This window comes from Clupea harengus, chromosome 1 (genome assembly GCF_900700415.2).
Source record: "Clupea harengus chromosome 1, Ch_v2.0.2, whole genome shotgun sequence".
NCBI lineage: Eukaryota > Metazoa > Chordata > Actinopteri > Clupeiformes > Clupeidae > Clupea > Clupea harengus.
In genome coordinates this window covers 2,699,126-2,717,804 of record NC_045152.1, presented here as the reverse complement: position 1 = coordinate 2,717,804, position 18,679 = coordinate 2,699,126, and the positions used below count along the sequence as shown (strand labels likewise).

General features: G+C 46.5%; 1 protein-coding gene across 1 annotated transcript; it reads left to right on the top strand.

Moving 5' to 3' along the window:
- The first annotated feature begins 586 nt into the window (after positions 1 to 586).
- On the top strand, positions 587 to 16,988 carry LOC105913030 (suppressor of cytokine signaling 7-like). The gene is made up of 9 exons (XM_031564322.2): positions 587 to 2,871; positions 5,131 to 5,192; positions 8,907 to 9,032; positions 11,496 to 11,641; positions 12,852 to 13,020; positions 15,059 to 15,187; positions 15,487 to 15,622; positions 15,980 to 16,117; positions 16,840 to 16,988. The coding sequence occupies exons 1-8, from the start codon at positions 1,151 to 1,153 to the stop codon at positions 16,098 to 16,100; spliced, it is 2,610 nt and encodes an 869-aa protein (XP_031420182.1). The 5' UTR covers positions 587 to 1,150; the 3' UTR covers positions 16,101 to 16,117; positions 16,840 to 16,988.
- Positions 16,989 to 18,679: the final 1,691 nt, after the last annotated feature.

Below are 18,679 nucleotides of genomic sequence, written 5' to 3'. Positions count from 1 at the left end.
GATCTCTACTGCCGCCCTGTGGACAAGTCCTACACCGGGAGCTTTTAAATATTTCACCATTAATTATGAAACATATACTGATCTCAACCGTTCTGACCCTGCCTGTTTACTGAAATGTGTCCTGTCTGAAACAGGTGTGTGTGTGTGTGTGTGTGTGTGTGTGTGTCCCTCTTAGATTTGACAGAACTAGACTGACACCTGGGATTAAAATTCTTTGCAACACACATTCATCTAGAATGGATGTGTTATGCAAAGAATGGAGAAACATTAATGTTTGGATACTTGGTAGCGTATGACTGATTAAAAGCCAAACGACATAATAATGAGCATGTATGAAATGAATAACGGCCCAAGGAAAACAGACACGTAAAAGATCCAAGTGGATGTATATAAAAATATTAATTATTTTGGTTGTAGTGTTATTATTGTAGTGCATGCCTCTGTTACATTATTATTTAGCTTGGGATGATATGCAGTATAATTGCCATCTGTTACAGGGGTGGTCTACTGCCAACGTGAGGGCACAGAAGCCTTCTGGGGTAACCTTTGTCTGTCAGGCTGTTAGGGATACAATCTCCTGCAGCCGTTCCCCCCGTTATATTACAGCTGTGCCCTGACAATTGGACGGTCCCACGTTTTATAATACAAAATAGCTGTGTTGACATCTCCATCTTGAAGCGGCATTGCTTTGTTCCACAGCGTAAGAGGGAGGGCGAAAGAATTTGCGGAAGTGAAATGACCAAGCGGGTGGGGTTTGTGGGTTTCTGTGGGAAGTAGAACAGAGTGAAGGGCTCTAGGGCTTATTCTTCAGCAGGAAGCGTCTACAGCTCGGGCCTCCTTTATCATTAGAAGAAGCAGATTATTGATGTCGCCGTTGCGCAGCCTCGCCGTCGGTCTCCAGCGCCAGCTACATCCATGTTGTCTGTGAAGAGGGAATCGGCGTCAGCAGTACTGACGGAGCCTTTTACATATCTGTATGTGCATTCAGACTTGCTGATCGGAATTTCCCGAGGAGGATCAAGCAACGTCAAAACGGCTGGTGTGGATGCGGAGAGATGTGTTCGCTGTCAGTAGGATTTCAATTCATTTACGTTATGTAAGAATCTAAGCGCGCCCCGCAGCTGTACAATACCCGAACTGAGGAGTAATAATGAATAACGCGCAAGATATGTCTCCCGATTTTGTGTTGATGCGCTTGGTTTCTGCAGCGGAGTATGATCGTGTAGACGAGGACAATTTGTTGACGGGGAGCGGAGTGGTTTCCGGATTCGGGAAAGCAGCTTTGGGTCATCATGGCAACAACATCAGCAGTGGGTTCGAGTTGGACCCCACTAACCCCTCCGCAGGCCCGGCGTGCCAGACCAATCCCTCCCCGCACTGTAGTTCTCAACCGGAGAGCGGGACAGCAGTGCTTGACAGCGGCGTAATGCTGACTCGACCCTCGCTGTCTGATACGCCACCGCCGCCTGACTTTGCCGTGGCCCAGCGTTTCGAATTCCCACACACGGGGGGTCGAGGCTCGCGGGCACAGCTCATGGTTTTTCAAAATCTCCTAGCGACCGGAGAAGGACTCGAGCAACCCGGTTATCAGACGGGCGAAAACGACACGCAAAACGGCAGCGGCACAGGTGTGTCAAATGGCAGCATCGCTGACAATTCTAACTACAGCATAAGCGCACAACACCAGAGACTATCCTCACAAAGACTCCAGTGGCACCCGGTAATGCAACTCACCAAGGTAGCGGTGGACGGCAGTGACTTGCCCGTGGGAGGAGGAGGTCTCTGCCACAGGCACCGTTTAGTCACTGACACCATGGACTGGCCTCCTTTATTAGACAAGTCCATCCAGTTTGGCCTGCTGGACCCGCGGAAAGCCTGTGCTGTGACTGGTAGCGAGCGCCACAGGGAGGACCCGGTGCTGAGCCTGGCCAGACGTCTAGGGGAGCTGGGCCAGGCCTCGGAGAAGCTCCTGAAGGACGGCGAGATGCTGCGCTGCTCCTGCCAGAGCATCCTGGCGTCGGCCGCGGCGGGCATGGGGCCCGGAGAGGACCCGAGTGAGACCAGCGATGCGCTGCTGGTGCTGGAGGGCCTGGGCTCGTCGGAGATGGGCGAGCTGGCCATGGGTGGATGCACGTGCCCAGGTCCAGACGCCTTTAAAGGAGAACCGGGGGCCCAGGAGGGGGGACCCGACACGGGGCAGGAGGGGGCGACGACGCCGATGACTATGACTATGACGACTATGACGGTCGCTGCGGGGACGGCCACCTTCTCCAGCAGCTCCCTGAGCGGCCTCATGCGGCAGGTGCAGCGACTCGCCGGGGCCGGGGTGGGGGTGGGGGTGGGGGTGGGGGCCGACGCCTGCTGTGATCCCCAAATGTGCCGTGCCGCCCTCCCTGACACCCCCAACCCCTCTACTGCGCTGGCACCAGACGCCTCCTCCTCTTCCTCCGCACTCTCTCCTGAAGTGCCAACTGCTGCCACCCCCGCATTGGAGCACCCTCGGCCCCTGGACGCACCCTCTCCACCCACCCCCACCCCTGCCGCCCACACCCCACGGAGTCGCCCCCCCACTCCCAAGCGCATCGGCTCCCCCATGGCTGTAGCGGCCGCCCTGGGCAACGGCACCATTGGCGCCGTGTGCGAGAGTCAGAAGAGCCGAGGGAAGTCGAGGAAAGGCTCCCTGAAGATCCGCCTCAGCAAGCTCTTCCGCACCAGGAGCAGTGGCACGGGGGTGGGCGGCGCCGGTGGCAGCGGGGGTCCCAGTCCCTTGCTGGACAAACGTCCCTCCCTGGCCTCGTCCACGTCCTCGGGGGGCAGCCTGATGGACGTGTGGAGCTCGTCCAGCGCCGAGCCCGACGCTACTAGCAGCAGGTATGACGCCGGCACAGTGAGGCCTGCCGCTTTGATCACCGCTGACCTGCTTTCCCAAAAAAGCACCTCCGTGGCACGCCGTGTGCTTCTGACACAGCTCACAGTTCTAGAAAAAAAGTTATATAAATCAAATGTGCTCTGAGCTCTTCAGGAGAGTTTGATGAAACAGAAATGAATGTGCATTCATCACGATGACTCAAAAAGAAGTCATTCTCAATCATGTATAGGTAGTCAAAAGACGATGGTCATAAGTGGCAATCGATGAAATGAAGTGGTGAAGCTCACTTACCAAGTCATTAAGGCCAGCACAGGCCGTAGAGCATGTTTATGATCAAATCAGAATTACTGACGCTCTAGACCAGTTACAGAGCAGGTGCCTTTGACTGAAGCAACACACTGAGAAAAATGTGATGCTTTTTTTAAGTATGTTTATTTACTAGGGAACTAGTTTTGGTATCATCTTAAATGGTGTATGGTCATGTGAAGGACAGAAAAACATACATATCGTTCCAACTTGCCCTCCAGGAAGTACACTATTGTGTTATGTGGTCCGCGACAGAACGCCTCACAAAAACGTAAGAAAAGCTTTTCCAGTATCACATTGCCAACTATATTGCCAAAAGACACTAGTGAGCATGTCCGCACGCTTTTATCAGAGCCAGTTGAGCTATTAGTGGTGTTTGAAGGTTTTTGCAATGTCTCTTAGACAGTTCCCTTGCTTTTAGTAGACCAAAACTCCTTTTTTGCATGCCTTTTAGACAGTTCCCTTGCTTTTAGTAGACCAAAACTCCTTTTTTGCATGCCTTTTAGACAGTTCCCTTGCTTTTAGTAGACCAAAACTCCTTTTTTGCATGCCTTTTAGACAGTTCCCTTGCTTTTAGTAGACCAAAACTCCTTTTTGCTGCCTCGAAATCAGAAGGAGACTAGTTTGGGAGAAGTGGATGTTCATTAGCACAGGTGCAGGTAGCGTACGTGTGGCGTGATGACGTGGCTGTGTGTGTTGGCTGTGGGAGTCCTGGAAACGCTAAGGTTCTGTGTGACAAGTGTGTGACCTGGGTTAGGGGCTCCCCTGGAAAGAGTGTCTGAGCCCCAATGCTGTTACAAACACGCTTTGGCAAATATTTCCCCTATTGCCAGTGAGAGTGTTCATAATTCTCACCAAAGATCGCGACATTCAGGTTTTTGTGCTTGATTTTTAGGGCATCGTATTATACCGACATGGCTTGATTGTATTTCTCACTGGGTGGATTTCTTGAAAGTTGTTTCTGTGTGCCAGTCGCTGTGACTACGTTGGTACAGTGAGGCCTTAAATATCTGGCACATTATTCCGATGAACCAACAGTAATCCTCATCTCAACACCAGAGATTCTTCAAGTAGTTAAAATCTCTTTCAGACTTGCATCTTGAGAGATATTACGTAACCCAGTGTCCAAGTTAGTTGGAATGTTATGGAATCCGTTCATCTAAAAATATGTAGAATCGAACCGCAATGGCTAAAGGGATTGAACACTTACAGTATTCATTCATTCAGTATTTACATAGGCATCCTTGATTCAGACACACACACACACACAGACAAGTCTCTGGTGGTACAGTTAGTTAAAGTCTTCTTGTGTGAAAAAAATACTTTTTTTATTTAAGTTTTTATCAGCACAGTGACTGTGTCTGCGATATCCGAAACCAGCCTGTGGTTATTTCCATATCTGTATCTGCTCTCAGACATTTCTAGAATGTTGCTACAACTTCTGTGTTTTTAAGGAAGACGGTTTAGACCAGTTGAGACCATTGCTTTTTTCATTTTGTGAACCCAAGAGATAGACACGGTACATGAACACAAACAAGTCAGTGGTTGTTTAAAACAGAAGCCTTATGATGTCTCCACTCTCTGTCCGAAGGCTCTGGATCTTCCCTCATACAGACGAAAACTAGATGTTTTGTTATCTGTCCACGCCTCGAGCGCAGGATTTTTAAGCAGGTCACAAACACCACACCCCAGATCTCTTCAAGCTTCAGGAAATGAGTTCCAGTTTAGTCGCCCATCAGTTAGATCACACCATATGGACCACTCTTATTCCACTCTTATTGTGTAATCCTGTGGTACCAGTTTGTAATATAGTCTTTCTCTCTGCTCCCTCTTCTATCCCCTCTTCTGCTGTCTGTTTTCTCTTCTCTCTCACTGTTTCTGTCTTTCTTTCTCTCTCTCACTGATTCCCCCTCTCTCTCTCTCTCTCTCTCTCTCTCTCTCTCTCTCTTCATTAGACCCCAACTGTCGAGGCCCCAAAGTGCCTTTTCTCCAGTGCCCTTCAGTCCTGCCTTCACTGGTAAGTGTGGGTGTGTGTGTGTGTGTGTGTGTGTGTGTGTGTGTGTGTGTGTGTGTGTGTGTGTGTGTGTGTGTGTGTGTGTGTGTGTGTGTGTGTGTGTGTGTGTGTGTGTGTGTGTGTGTGTGTGTGTGTGTGTGTGTGTGTGTGTGCGTGCGTGCGTGCGTGTGTTTAGTCTCTTTAATTAGCAATGGTCAATTGTTCAACTTATTCATGCGCGGATTGTGTGTAGGAGGTGTGATCTGAGAGTTTTTTTTTTCCTTTTGGTGCATTTCTACATCACCATATGTCACACTGGTGTTTTGGATATTTAATGCTTGAGTTGGAGTCGATGTGTGTGTGTGTGTGTGCGTGTGCGTGTGTGTGTAAAGCTAGGTTGTGTTGGGATGTTATTATGTAATAATAATAGCCTCTATCTGTCTTCTTTCCCACTTCTCCACCAGTGAATAATTAAGTCTTTTAAAAATCTGTTCATCTGTGCAAATAAGACTGCTGCTCGTTCTTGCCTCGTACCTTTCTTTCTTTCTTTCTTTCTTTCTGTCTATTTGCTTGCTTGCTTTCTTACTGTCATGCCTTCACCTCTCACTCACTCTTCCTCCCCCCCTGGGTTTTCCTTCCTTTCCCTGTCCCTCCAGGTGAGACTGTGTCCCTGGTAGATATGGACATTTCTCGCAGAGGAGGGAACTCTCTGCACCCCCCACCCCCCCGCCTCCACCCCGACGGAGCCTCAGCCTGCTGGGTACTCTCTCTTCCTCTTCCTCACTCACTCACTCACTCCTCTCCTTCGCACTCGTTCACTCACCTTCCTTCCTGTCTGCACTGCTCTTCACTCTGAGGTGTGTCTCCTTCAAACTAGACAGTATGTTCTTCCAGAGCTGCCAGCTCTCACGTGTTTGCCGTGACACACATGCTTTTGAGTCCTGTCTCACACTAGAAGGCAACAAAAAAGTTATTCTATTGACTTCAACGCATCACAAAACTACAGACCAACCAGACACACCTCGGGTCCCAAACATGCCAAACAAAGGTCACTTTTGACCTAACATGTCGGGCCTTCTCTCGAGAAGACACAGTCAAATAGAAGCGTCCACAAAGGTTTATCATAGTAGTAGCAACGTAGCAACGTACATTGGTGTTAGTGGTTGGCATAGCAACATTAGTTTCCTGTGCGTGTTCGCTGGATGTTCACTGAGCCATAAGAAACATTGATCAGATTAAAGCCGAAACTAAAGTTTCATGCTGTTTATTACATCATTACATTAGGGTCAGGTCAGATGCTTCTTTAGGGTTTTATCAGCTGAATGTTTTGAGTAGACAGCAGTTGTCCTATGCAGAGGGAGGGAAGACAGAGCAGCTCTTCTTTTAAATGTAGCCTGAGCAAAGTAAAGCAAGCAGTGTGCCACCTCTGAGGCGTGTTTTTATAGTCAACTAGTTTTGGTATCATGTTCAAGTTCACTTTGACGGTATATGCTCATGTTTGGGACAGAACCCACACTATGTGTACTATATATATATATACTACAGGTGTTTCTGTGGTCTGGGTCACAATCCCCTGTGAACATGTAAGAAAAGCTTCTACAGAACAGTATCGCCAGAAGACACCACTTAGTATGCTAGCAAGCTTTTGAAAGTATCAACTGTCCTTGTTGCCTGTGTTTGGAAAGTTTTAGTGTGTCTTTTGGGTAGGCATCTTGCGACTTGCTTTAAATGAATTGTGGCATGTTCGATTCCGACCCAAACCTCTTTTTGCATTACGCAATTATAATAATTGTCAGATTTTAATGGCACAAGCGACACACTGCAACACACACGTGGATATATGGAAGCGACACAGGACACACACACACACACATACACACATACACACAACAGCGCCCCATGTGGGAATTGAACCCGATGACCTTCTTGCTGTGAGGCGGCAGTGCAAGCACCTGAGCCACCGTGCCTCTGCCTTTCATAATTATGCGCAGGAGAATTGTGTCGTAGGTGTTGCGGTCATGTTAGCGCCTTGAGGTTTGGCTTGACTGAGAAGAACATTGTGTGGGTGGCAGGCCAACTGTCCGCTGAGCTCTTAGATGAAAACGGAAGTCAAGAGATGGAGGATGATTTGAATTGTGTCACACAATCGTTGTGGCTCTCACTCATCATGCAAACGGAATGGGGAAGTTCACTTGTTCACGGCTCACAATTCAGTGCCTTGAAGTGAAAACAAAACAGACGGAAAAAGAAAAGACAAAAAAAAAAGGACCTTGCTCTCTCAGTTCCCAACCCTGCTAAACTATTTTGTCTGAAGTTCAAAGTGAAAGCTGGCCTGAAGAATAGACTGCATTTTGGCCTCATGCTGTCAGCCGTAGGTGCTGCGGTCGGGTTAGGTCTCTGTGGTTCGGCTTCACTGAGGGGAGCATTGTGTGGGTGGCAGGCCAACTGTCCGCTGAGCTTTCAGATGAAAAAGGATGGAGGATGATGGCAAGACCGTTTCCCATGCAAAACTTTGGCCCTCTGTAGTTTTTTCCCTCTGCGGTAACGCCTAACACGTAGCTTCTTTTTAAGTTTGTGTGTCGGTGTGTTTGCACACTGCTTAACGACACTACAAGAGCGGTGCTACTCGTTTGTAGCTGCTGTTTCACTGATCTTGTACGCTTACACGTTAGCAGCACATGGAGTAAGCATTTTAGTGTGCATCTGCATCAGTTCAAAAGCTGTGTGTGTGATTGTATTGTTAGTGGCTGATACTAGGAAACACAATCTTAGTCCTTGCCCAAAGTCCTCCAAATGTTATATTCCTCTTTATTGTGCCTGAAACCATGGAACACCCTGGGCCCTGAATTTGGAACCGCTCCCTTCATTTCTTCTTGTTTTGCGTGTATGTGGTGGCCAGCCCTGTAATTAAGTCTGAATCCATGCCCAAAATCTACTTAATATCCCCTAAAACCCCTACAGATTCGGGCTCAGTCGTTTCTGTGTCCGCGAGTGTTTTCAGAGCCTGTCTAAAATGGAGTTTTGTGACAAACAGGAAGTATTGTGTGGGGAATTTGCTGGCTTTTTCTCCAGAAGTCTAAAAGCAGTAGCAGTTCCCTAGGCTAGTCTTTTAACACCAAAGGGGCTAGAGGGGTTCATAATGGTTGGTGAGGCGTCTAGGCACTGTGCTACTACATAGATGTTTCTAGAATAGAGCATGAAGGCACTATTACACTGTTTCTAGGTTCTGACATTCAGCATCTAGGTACTACAGCACTACATCTAGATTCTTACATCCAGCGTCTAGGTATTATGACACTTCATCTAGATTCTTACATCCAGCGTCTAGGTATTATGACACTTCATCTAGATTCTTACATCCAGCGTCTAGGTATTATGACACTTCATCTAGATTCTTACATCCAGCGTCTAGGTATTATGACACTTCATCTAGATTCTTACATCCAGCGTCTAGGTATTATGACACTTCATTTAGCTTCTGACATCCAGCGTCTAGGTACTAAAGCACTACATCTAGATTCTGACATCCAGCATTTTGGTACTATGCCACTACAACTATGTTCTCATGTCAGGCATTAAAACAGATCTCATAGGTCAGGTATTCAGATCCTTCTCTGTCACAGAAATACCACAGAGGTCTTTCTGTGCTATTGTACTGTATTATATTGTATTATAAAAAAAAAAAAATATATATATATATATATATATATATAATGATAATCTCTTATTTTCCTCTAGATGACTTTGGCGCTCCCCAGCCAGGGGCATCCCTGGACAACGTGGTGGGGGCATCGATGCAGTCCCTGCCCCTGAGGGCCCCACCCCCGTCCCACGCCATCATCCAGCACAGCCTCAGCCTCAACGGTAGGAGCACAGAACAGGGGTATTCTGGGATATGCACTGGCTCAGGGGAGGGGGTCATATGTTATGTTATACACTCACTGTGGGCTTGTAAGAAACAGCATGTTATAAACAGGTTGTAAGCAACAGCTTTAATAATGCTGCTGGTCATGTCTGAGGTAATAATGCTGTTGGGAATGTCTGAGTTAATAACGCTGCTGGTTATGTCGGCGGTAGTAATGCTGTAGGTAATGTCAGAGGAAATAATGCTGGTACTCGTATTTACTGGCATTTCTGTGCAGTGAGAGAGATCACTCAGATTGGCGATTCAGTGAAATTTTTGTCAAATCTGAGGTTTCATTTATCTCCAGCTCTCGACGTGGGTTCGGGGAAAGCCCTTTGAGCCTGTCGCTATGGTAGTAGGCCTATCCATGATTGCACCCATTTAGTGCGGTTGCTCTTTATTTTCCATCTACGCCTCTGCCTTTCTTTCTCCATAACCAACAGACCAAGGGGCTGACAACACCAGGGCCATTTTGCAACTTCTTATCAGACATATTCTCGATTAGTATATAATGAAAGTATAAAATGAAACTGTCTTGGTTGAGCGAGAGTGGTGTGAAAATGGTAAGCAAGTACCTCTCCCACAAGTGCAGAACATATGTGCTAGCTCAGTGGTTCTTAACCTGGGTTCGATCGAACCCCAGGGGTTCGTTGAGTCACTCTCAGGGGTTCGGTAGGGGTCAAGACACACACAGTATAGCCTGGTTCACACTAGCAATGTCGGGCCATTTTTATATATACCTATGTTTTTTTTTCAATTACGAAGGGTTCGGTGAATGCACTGATGAAGCTTGCAGGGTTCAGTACCTCAAATAAGGTTAAGAACCACTGTGCTAGCTGGTTGTTGGCTGTGGTCTTCGTGGTGTGTTCAAGCGCAACGTTTTGGCCCTGGCACCGGTGACGTGAGGGGACACAACAGTTGGCCTTCATCGCCGCTAGTTCTTTGATGTCGGTGTTGGTGTGTGCCTGTGTTAACCTTATCAGCTGCCTCTCCCACTGTGGTCACTCAGACGGTAGTTCTTTATAATTAGCAATGAGAGAATGACAACTAGCTGGGCAATATCTAATTCTGAAGCGGTTAAACGGTGGCAGTCTGTGTTTTGACAGTGGAGTGGATGGATACTCTTTAATGTGATTATGACGAGCTTTTATTTTGAAACGTCATGTCTCTTTCCCTAGGATTGTCGAAAATAAAAAATTGTGAATTTATATGATGATCCGGAATATTATGACATTTCGACGTGTTTGATATGTGGACCTGTTTTTGTAAGTGATATTTGTCTCAATTATGCCAACATGATAACTCTTTGGAAATATAACAGCGTGTTCTCCCACCATAAGGCTCCTCTGTGTAGACCATGTGCAGATCCCCCCTATAAATAGACCTGTGAAGTGGGTGGACACGTGGAGCAGGGTTTAACTAATTACTCCGTCGGCGGCTTGGGTTTGTTTTGATGGCGTGGTGCGAAAATAGCCCTGCAGTGACACCAGTCTCCAATTAACACTACACACACTCTAACACACACACACACACACACACACACACACACACACACACACAACCCTGTCTCTGAGCTCTGCAGCCCCCCCCCCACTACACCACACACACACACACACACACACACACAATAACACCCCCCCCCCCCCCCCCCACTACACAACACACACACACACACACATGTGAACACACACACAGAGCCAAATGTACTCGGGCATCCTCTTTGTTCCAGGAGTTCATTACAGTGCAGCTGAGACCCAGAGGCCACTCTACGTCCATTCTTTATTGTGAAGCCTAGCGGAGTCTGCATCACACGAATATACACACCTCACTGAACCACCTTGTTGGCGTGATCATCAAAGACAGACCCTTAGAGGGCCACGGTCTAAAACACTACTGTATTTTTTACTCTGGCCATGCATCAGACCATCCAACCCCAACTCACTCCCGATGGTCTTGAAAATCTCTGTAAAACATTAACTTAGTAGACGGTACATTGCAGGTAAAGGGATCCATTTTGTCAGTATTTGCGCACGTTGTGAATCAGACCCATGATCTTGATGGTATTAGCACTTCTTAGTTCAGCCAGAAGAGGCGCAGCGACGGTAAAAACGCAAGGGTTGCCATGGCCATTGTTTGCACACACACACACACACTTTCCATAGATCCAGGTGTGCTTTTAAGCGCTGGGTTGCCAGTGTCTTGTATCTGTTTGTAGAAACGTTCATTTGGTGAAGAGGTTGTGCAGAACTCTGGAACTGCAGGAAGGACTGCTGTGGTCTTCTCTGTACTATGTCCACCACACTCCCTTGGATCGGAGCTTCTTAAATAACCGGGGTCCCAATGTCTTGCCTGTAAATTCTGAATGACATTCTGAAAGACATTCTGTAGACATTCTGAAAGAGTTTGTTTTTCTATATTTGCAGACACCTTCCTCAGAGGACTGCCACGGCCCATACCCCTGGTGCTGGAAGGTCCGAACTCGGCCCGACCCGAGCAGCGCCCCTCTCTGTTTCCGCTGAGCCGACCCGACGCCAACAACTTCGCCACCAGCCTGAGAGAGCTGGAGAAGGTGCGATAAACACACACACACACACACACTTATTCCACACAAACATACTCCCACCCATATGTCATAAATATATATATGTGACTGTAGGTAGCAGATACAGAGCTGAGCAGTGAGTAAAGCTCACACACCCACTCACATGAGGATGTGCACACTTTGAAACACTCACCCACACACACATGCACAAAGATGCGCACACATGCCAGAGCACGTCCATACACACAGAGAAGACATGCGACACAAAAAAAAGTGCAAACTCATGAAAGCACTCTTCCCCCCTCTGTCAAACACACACACACAGTACACCTACACAAAGATGAATTGATACTAGGGCTGTAGAAGTCCTTCAGCAACGGTATCGAAATGTATATTCAAATGTACATTCTAAAAAGAAAATGTATCCTCAAATGCATAGCGATTGCTTGCTTAAGTATTGCATCGTGAATGCGTCTGATCCTTCGCTAGGAAACGATTCTATCTCTCAGGGTCACTTCCTGTTCTCTAAAGCCTCTTCTTCTGCCCATGCTTCTCCTCCTTTGGCACATGCTTCACATCCACATGCTTCAAGCAGTCCTGCATTCATTTTCAAAGGCTTCTCCATAATCTACTGCCACTTGGCCGTTGGGGTTATAATCTACCCCGTCACTGCATCGCTTTGGATATGAGCTCAATGACCCACTTAAGTGCCTGGCACCCTGACCATGTCTGCCTGTGGTTGACGAAGGAAAAAGATCATACTGGAACTCTATGTGGGGGAGTTTCCACCTTGCCAAGAAATTGAACAGAAGGGCATTTAGACCGGCTAAAAATAGAAACCACAGCATAAATAGAAAACCACAACAGACAAATGGTTATTTTATTGTTTTGCGACCGTGGATACTACAGGTTTCTAAATGTTCGTACCTACATTTAATCCCATTAAATATGAAATTAAGTTTTAGCATTTCAGTTTAATTAAAAAAAAACTGAAAGTGTGTATGTAGGTGTGTATCTGTGCAAGTGTGTACCTCCTGCCAGTATGTCTGGTACTCTTTGTACGTTTGAGTGTGTGTGTGCGTGTATGTGTGTGTGCGGGATGGTGTATTTGTGTGTGTTGTGTATATTGTTGTGTATGTGATGTATGTGTCTCCTGTTGCAGTGTGGATGGTACTGGGGCCCTATGAACTGGGAGGATGCTGAGTTGTGTATATAATATATGTGTCTCCTGTTACAGTGTGGATGGTACTGGGGCCCTATGAACTGGGAGGATGCTGAGATGAAGCTGAAGGGGAAGCCGGACGGCTCCTTCCTGGTGAGGGACAGCTCCGACCCACGCTACATCCTCAGCCTCAGCTTCAGGTCGCAAGGAGTCACACACCACACGCGCATGGAGCACTACAGAGGTGAGGGTACTCACACACACACACACACACACACACACACACACACATACGCTCCACACTATACATACAAACACACACACACCCACAAACTCCACTACACACACACACACACACACACACACACACACACACACACACACACACATACGCTCCACACCACACTATACAAACACACACACACACACACACACACACACACACACACATACGCTCCACACCACACTATACATACAAACACACACACACACACAAACTCCACTACACACACACACACACACACACACACACACACACACACACACACACACACTCCACAGCACACCACACACACACACACACACACACATACACACTCGTATGCATACCACACATGCGTGGAGCACTACAGTGATGATACACAAACACTTACACACACATACTACACACACACACACACACACACACACACACACGCATTGCACGGAACATCGTTGAAAGAGAACTTATGCAGCAGGTTTCTGTAGTCCTGTGCAGATTACATCTTTCATCTGCAGTTGCTACAGAAACCCAAACAGGAAGTGGTGTCAGGTCAGTGGGTGGGTGCAACACAGGACTCTATAGAGGCTGTTCTACATGCACGTATATTCCCTCCCTTATTGGACATGATTAGATACTTCTAAACAAAATGACTGACAGTATAGGCAATGTTTATGTTTTATCAGGATATGCATTTCCTGCGGCAGGTGTGAACGGACAGTCTCTTAACACAGAGGAAAGTGTGAGCGGCCAGTGTGTGTCTGAATTAGACAGCCCATTGTAAACAAGTGTGTAAGATCAGTGTGTGTCTGAATTAGACAGCCCATTGTAAAGAAGTGTGTAAGATCAGTGTGTGTCTGAATTAGACAGCCCATTGTAAAGAAGTGTGTAAGATCAGTGTGTGTCTGAATTAGACAGCCCATTGTAAAGAAGTGTGTAAGATCAGTGTGTGTCTGAATTAGACAGCCTATTGTAGATCAGTGTGTAAGATCAGTGTGTGTCTGAATTAGACAGCCCATTGTAAACAAGTGTGGAAGATCAGTGTGTGTCTGAATTAGACAGCCCATTGTAGACAAGTGTGGAAGATCAGTGTGTGTCTGAATTAGACAGCCCATTGTAGACAAGTGTGTAAGATCAGTGTGTGTCTGAATTAGACAGCCCATTGTAGACAAGTGTGTAAGATCAGTGTGTGTCTGAATTAGACAGCCCATTGTAGACAAGTGTGTAAGATCAGTGTGTGTCTGAATTAGACAGCCCAGTGTAGACAAGTGTGGAAGATCAGTGTGTGTCTGAATTAGACAGCCCATTGTAAAGAAGTGTGTAAGATCAGTGTGTGTCTGAATTAGACAGCCCATTGTAAACAAGTGTGTAAGATCAGTGTGTGTCTGAATTAGACAGCCCATTGTAGACAAGTGTGGAAGATCAGTGTGTGTCTGAATTAGACAGCCTATTGTAGATCAGTGTGTAAGATCAGTGTGCAAGATCAGTGTGTCTGAAGTAGACAGCCCACTGGATACAGGTGTGTAAGTTGTGTGGAATAGTTGAAGCAGACGGCTTAACAGGTAAAGTGCTCTGTTTGACGGCCTGTCTATCTGTGGTCAGCTAGACAGTGACACTCTGTGAACTTCATGCTGTTCAGGCATGAGTCAGACACACTGTAGTCTTTTGAAGTGTTTGGATTGGTGACGCATTCGTTTGCCATTTGGAAAGCATGACTGTGGTTAAACTTGTAACATTCAGCGGCTTTGATTCGAAGGCTTTTTCCCATCAGTACTGGGTGTGCAGAGAGTACAGGGAACTTCAATGCAAAAAAAGCCTTAATCTATGGTGCCTGAGAAGGCCCAAAAAGAGAGTATTGACCGGCTCCATGCTCCCTCTGCTAAATTTCACAAGAAAATACCAAACATTATGAGAACTTAACAAATAAGTCATCATATCAAGCTCTGGCAACGGACATTTTCTTGTATCATAACTTCTAACTTCAGTGGGGACACTCAGCCAATCAGCATGCTTGTCTCCCCAGGGACGTTCAGTCTGTGGTGCCACCCGAAGTTCGAGGACCGCTGCCACTCCGTAGTGGAGTTTATCGAGCGCGCCATCATGCACTCCCAAAAAGGCAAATTCCTCTACTTCCTACGCTCTCGTGTACCAGGTGAGTCGCGCACACACACACACACACACACACACACACACACACACACACACACACACACACACACACACACACACACACACACACACACACACAAAGGCTCTGTGACTGGCTCTGTGCTGAGTGCATCCCAGCTTCTCCCTCACTGTGATTGGCTGATGGCGTGTAACACTGCCTCTCCACTTCTCTTATTGGATACTTGGATGTAAGCCCGCCTCTCCTCCCCTGTGATTGACTGATTGAGTGTGAGTCCCGCCTCTCCCGCTCTGTAATTGGCTGTTTGTTGACTGTAAACCCAGGGTTGCCGCCCACGCCGGTGCAGCTGCTGTACCCGGTGTCCCGGTTCAGCTCGGTCAAGTCCCTCCAGCATCTCTGCCGCTTCTGCATCCGACAAATGGTCCGCATCGACCACATCCAGGAGCTGCCGCTGCCCACGTATGTCACGCACACACTCACACACACACACACACACACACACACACACGCCAACGCATACACACACACACACACACGCACGCTCACACATGCACACGCATACACACGTACACAGGCATACACATGCACACTAACACACACACACGCACACACACGCACACACGCACACACAGGCACACAGGCACACTTACACAGACACATATGTACACAATTTCAGGTTAAGGTTAAATTTGATGCATTTGTTAATTTTAATTCTCATGTAATTTCTCATGCAATACTTGGATGTTGTTGTCTGATTTGTCATGTGTGACTAATGCCCACTCCTCTGGCCTGGACGGACACGCTTGCCTCCTGCAGGCCTCTGATCGAGTACCTGAGGAAGTTTTACTACTACGACCCGGAGGAGGAGATGTACATGTCAGTCAGGGAGGCGAGGCGAGTCCCCAGCACGGCGCAGCCCACGGAGACACAGACGTAACAGTCCTACCAGATGAAGTGAGTCGCTACCGGCCAAAGGGGACCTCATGAAAAGCAGCATCCCAGTGCTGTGTGTAATGTGGTCCCGAGAAAAGGCAGTTTGTTGGAGGGCTGTGGGTGGATGTTCATTTTTACTCCTGTGTAAAGTGAAATGCCATCTCTGATTTTTTTAAGTGAAGTACTTTTCAGCTATAATTACTAGTGTATACATAACATAATTCAAGGTAAACCATACTATAATTGAATACTGGGTTAAAAAGTCAATTATTTATCAAAAGTTAGTTTGTCACTGCAGCTGGACAACACTGTTTCAGGCATTGTCATGTATTTAGGTAGCTCTAGACTGCAGTGTCTAAATGGCTAAGTGTCGAATGGCTGATGGAGAGCTGCAGCAGGTTTACCATACAATACTGACCCCTAGTGGCAGGAGGACTAAAATCACAGGCTGATACTCCAATAGATAGAACTGCAGGACAGTACCATAATAATATGGGTCATTGGAAGAAAATGAATTGTAAAAAGTATATTATGCATTGATATAACCACCATTAAAGTCTGACCTTGATAATCATTTCAGACCTGACACTATGTAGTTGTACTAGTGCTAATAGATTTTGTTAGCCAAATCAAGTTGAAAAATAACTTAATTGTATGGTATTGTGATTGGCATTATGAGTTTAAATTAGAAATTCCTGGTTGACGATCTATTTATTTTTTTATTTTTTTATTTTTGCTGCCAGGTATTCCCTTTATTTTTGTAAACGTGAAGAGCTGCCCATGAAGACTGCACATAGGGCTGGGAAGGGCGCCAGTCGGACGCAGGAGCGTATCAGACTGCTGGTGTTCCTCCGTGACGGGGATAGGCAGTGGGTGGGGGTGGGGAGGAAGGGGGGGGGGGGGAGGGGGGGCTCTGCGTGTGTGTGCCCACGTGCAGCTGGCCATCGCTGGGTTTCAGGTGATCCACCTTCCCCTTTCTGCACCGGTGCTGCAGGAGAGCCGGAGGGTCTGGGGAGATGGAAACCCTGCAAGGCCTGTGACCAGAGCCCCCTCGCCCCCACATCAGCCCCCCCAAAAAGAGGAAAAGGGTGGAGGAAAAACAGGGTTGACCCCACCATGACCCCGTCCGCCACCCTCTGACCACCCCTCTCCATTCTCTAAGCGGTCTCCGGCACTGAGACCCGGCTCTTGCTTCATATGTTGGAAATGATGTTTGTTTCGTGAGAACTGACTGAACTTTGAACAAAAGAAGAAAAAAAAACCTTAAAGAACTAAACTTGAACCTGGGGAGCGAACGAGTCCAAGTGGATTCAGCTGGATGGTTAAAACAGAGAAATGCACTCTTCTTTCTTTCTTTCTCTCTTTTTCTTTCTTTCTCTCTCTCTCTCTCTCTCTTTCTCTCTCTCTCTCCTGTCTTTTGTTGTCATTCTTTTGAACTCTTCCATTCGCCTGCTATTCTGACTGGGAACCTGCAGATGCTTTGAATAAAATGCAAAAAAGAGCAAATGATGACGACGATGACGACGATGACGAAGAGAGCTCTAAAGAAAAAAGAACGTCAGGTGCTTGTGTCGTGCTGGAAAGGGCTGTGACGTTTGTACAGACAGCTCTCTTCAACTCCTGTGCAGAATGGACCTTCTTCTTTCTCAACCTGGCAAGATCATGTGACACTTTTTTGGACTCTTTCATTTGAAGTAAAACAACCGTCTCTGTTTGTCCTTCTCAACCATGTTAGTTGCAGTCTCCTCAGAGAATGTGTGTGTGTGCGTGCGCGCTTGTGTGTGTGTGTGTGTGTGTGTGTGTGCGAGTGCATGTGCGTGTGCGTGTGTGCGTGTGTGTAAATATTATATGTCTGGCGTAGTTACTGGTGGCTTAACAGAGTTGCTAGAAGCATCGCTAGGTATGATTTATAATTATTTTTTCCAAAATATTTGACCTCTCGTCTGAGTTTTGAAACTGGATCTTTCCTGCTGGAAGTGCATAGAACAACTTTTTGGGACTGTTATAGGACAAAGCATTACAAAAAACGCAATGTAACAGTACAATAAACGGTTGATGGCATAAATCATGAATTGCAAAGTGCACTGTGTGAAATTGTTGATAAATATTTTCTGGTAACACTTTACTCGAGCCCTCTGTCATAAGATAGACATATCCTTATTAGGACAGATGCTTTATCCTGTCATAAATCAGTCCATTGATATGAAGTACCCCGTATCAGTAATGATCATGTCGGTTTTCAGGATTTCATGTTGAATAACAGCCTATGTGAAGAAGCTGTCATAGCATCACATACACTGTCCTAATGATGATCCATAATGACAACATGGCCAAGGTTGGGGAGTAACTGGTTACATGTAACAGAGGAATCAAATTAGAAAACAAATTAGATTTTGAATCCATTAGAGTTACTGAGAAAACATATCTATGTTCATATTTCATATATATGAAATTATAGTTACTAATCAAAATATTGGTGATTACACAGGGATTACATCCAAATATATATACAGTATATATATATATAAATTATATATATATATATATATATATATATTTCAGTAAAAAGCTTATATGTAGAAT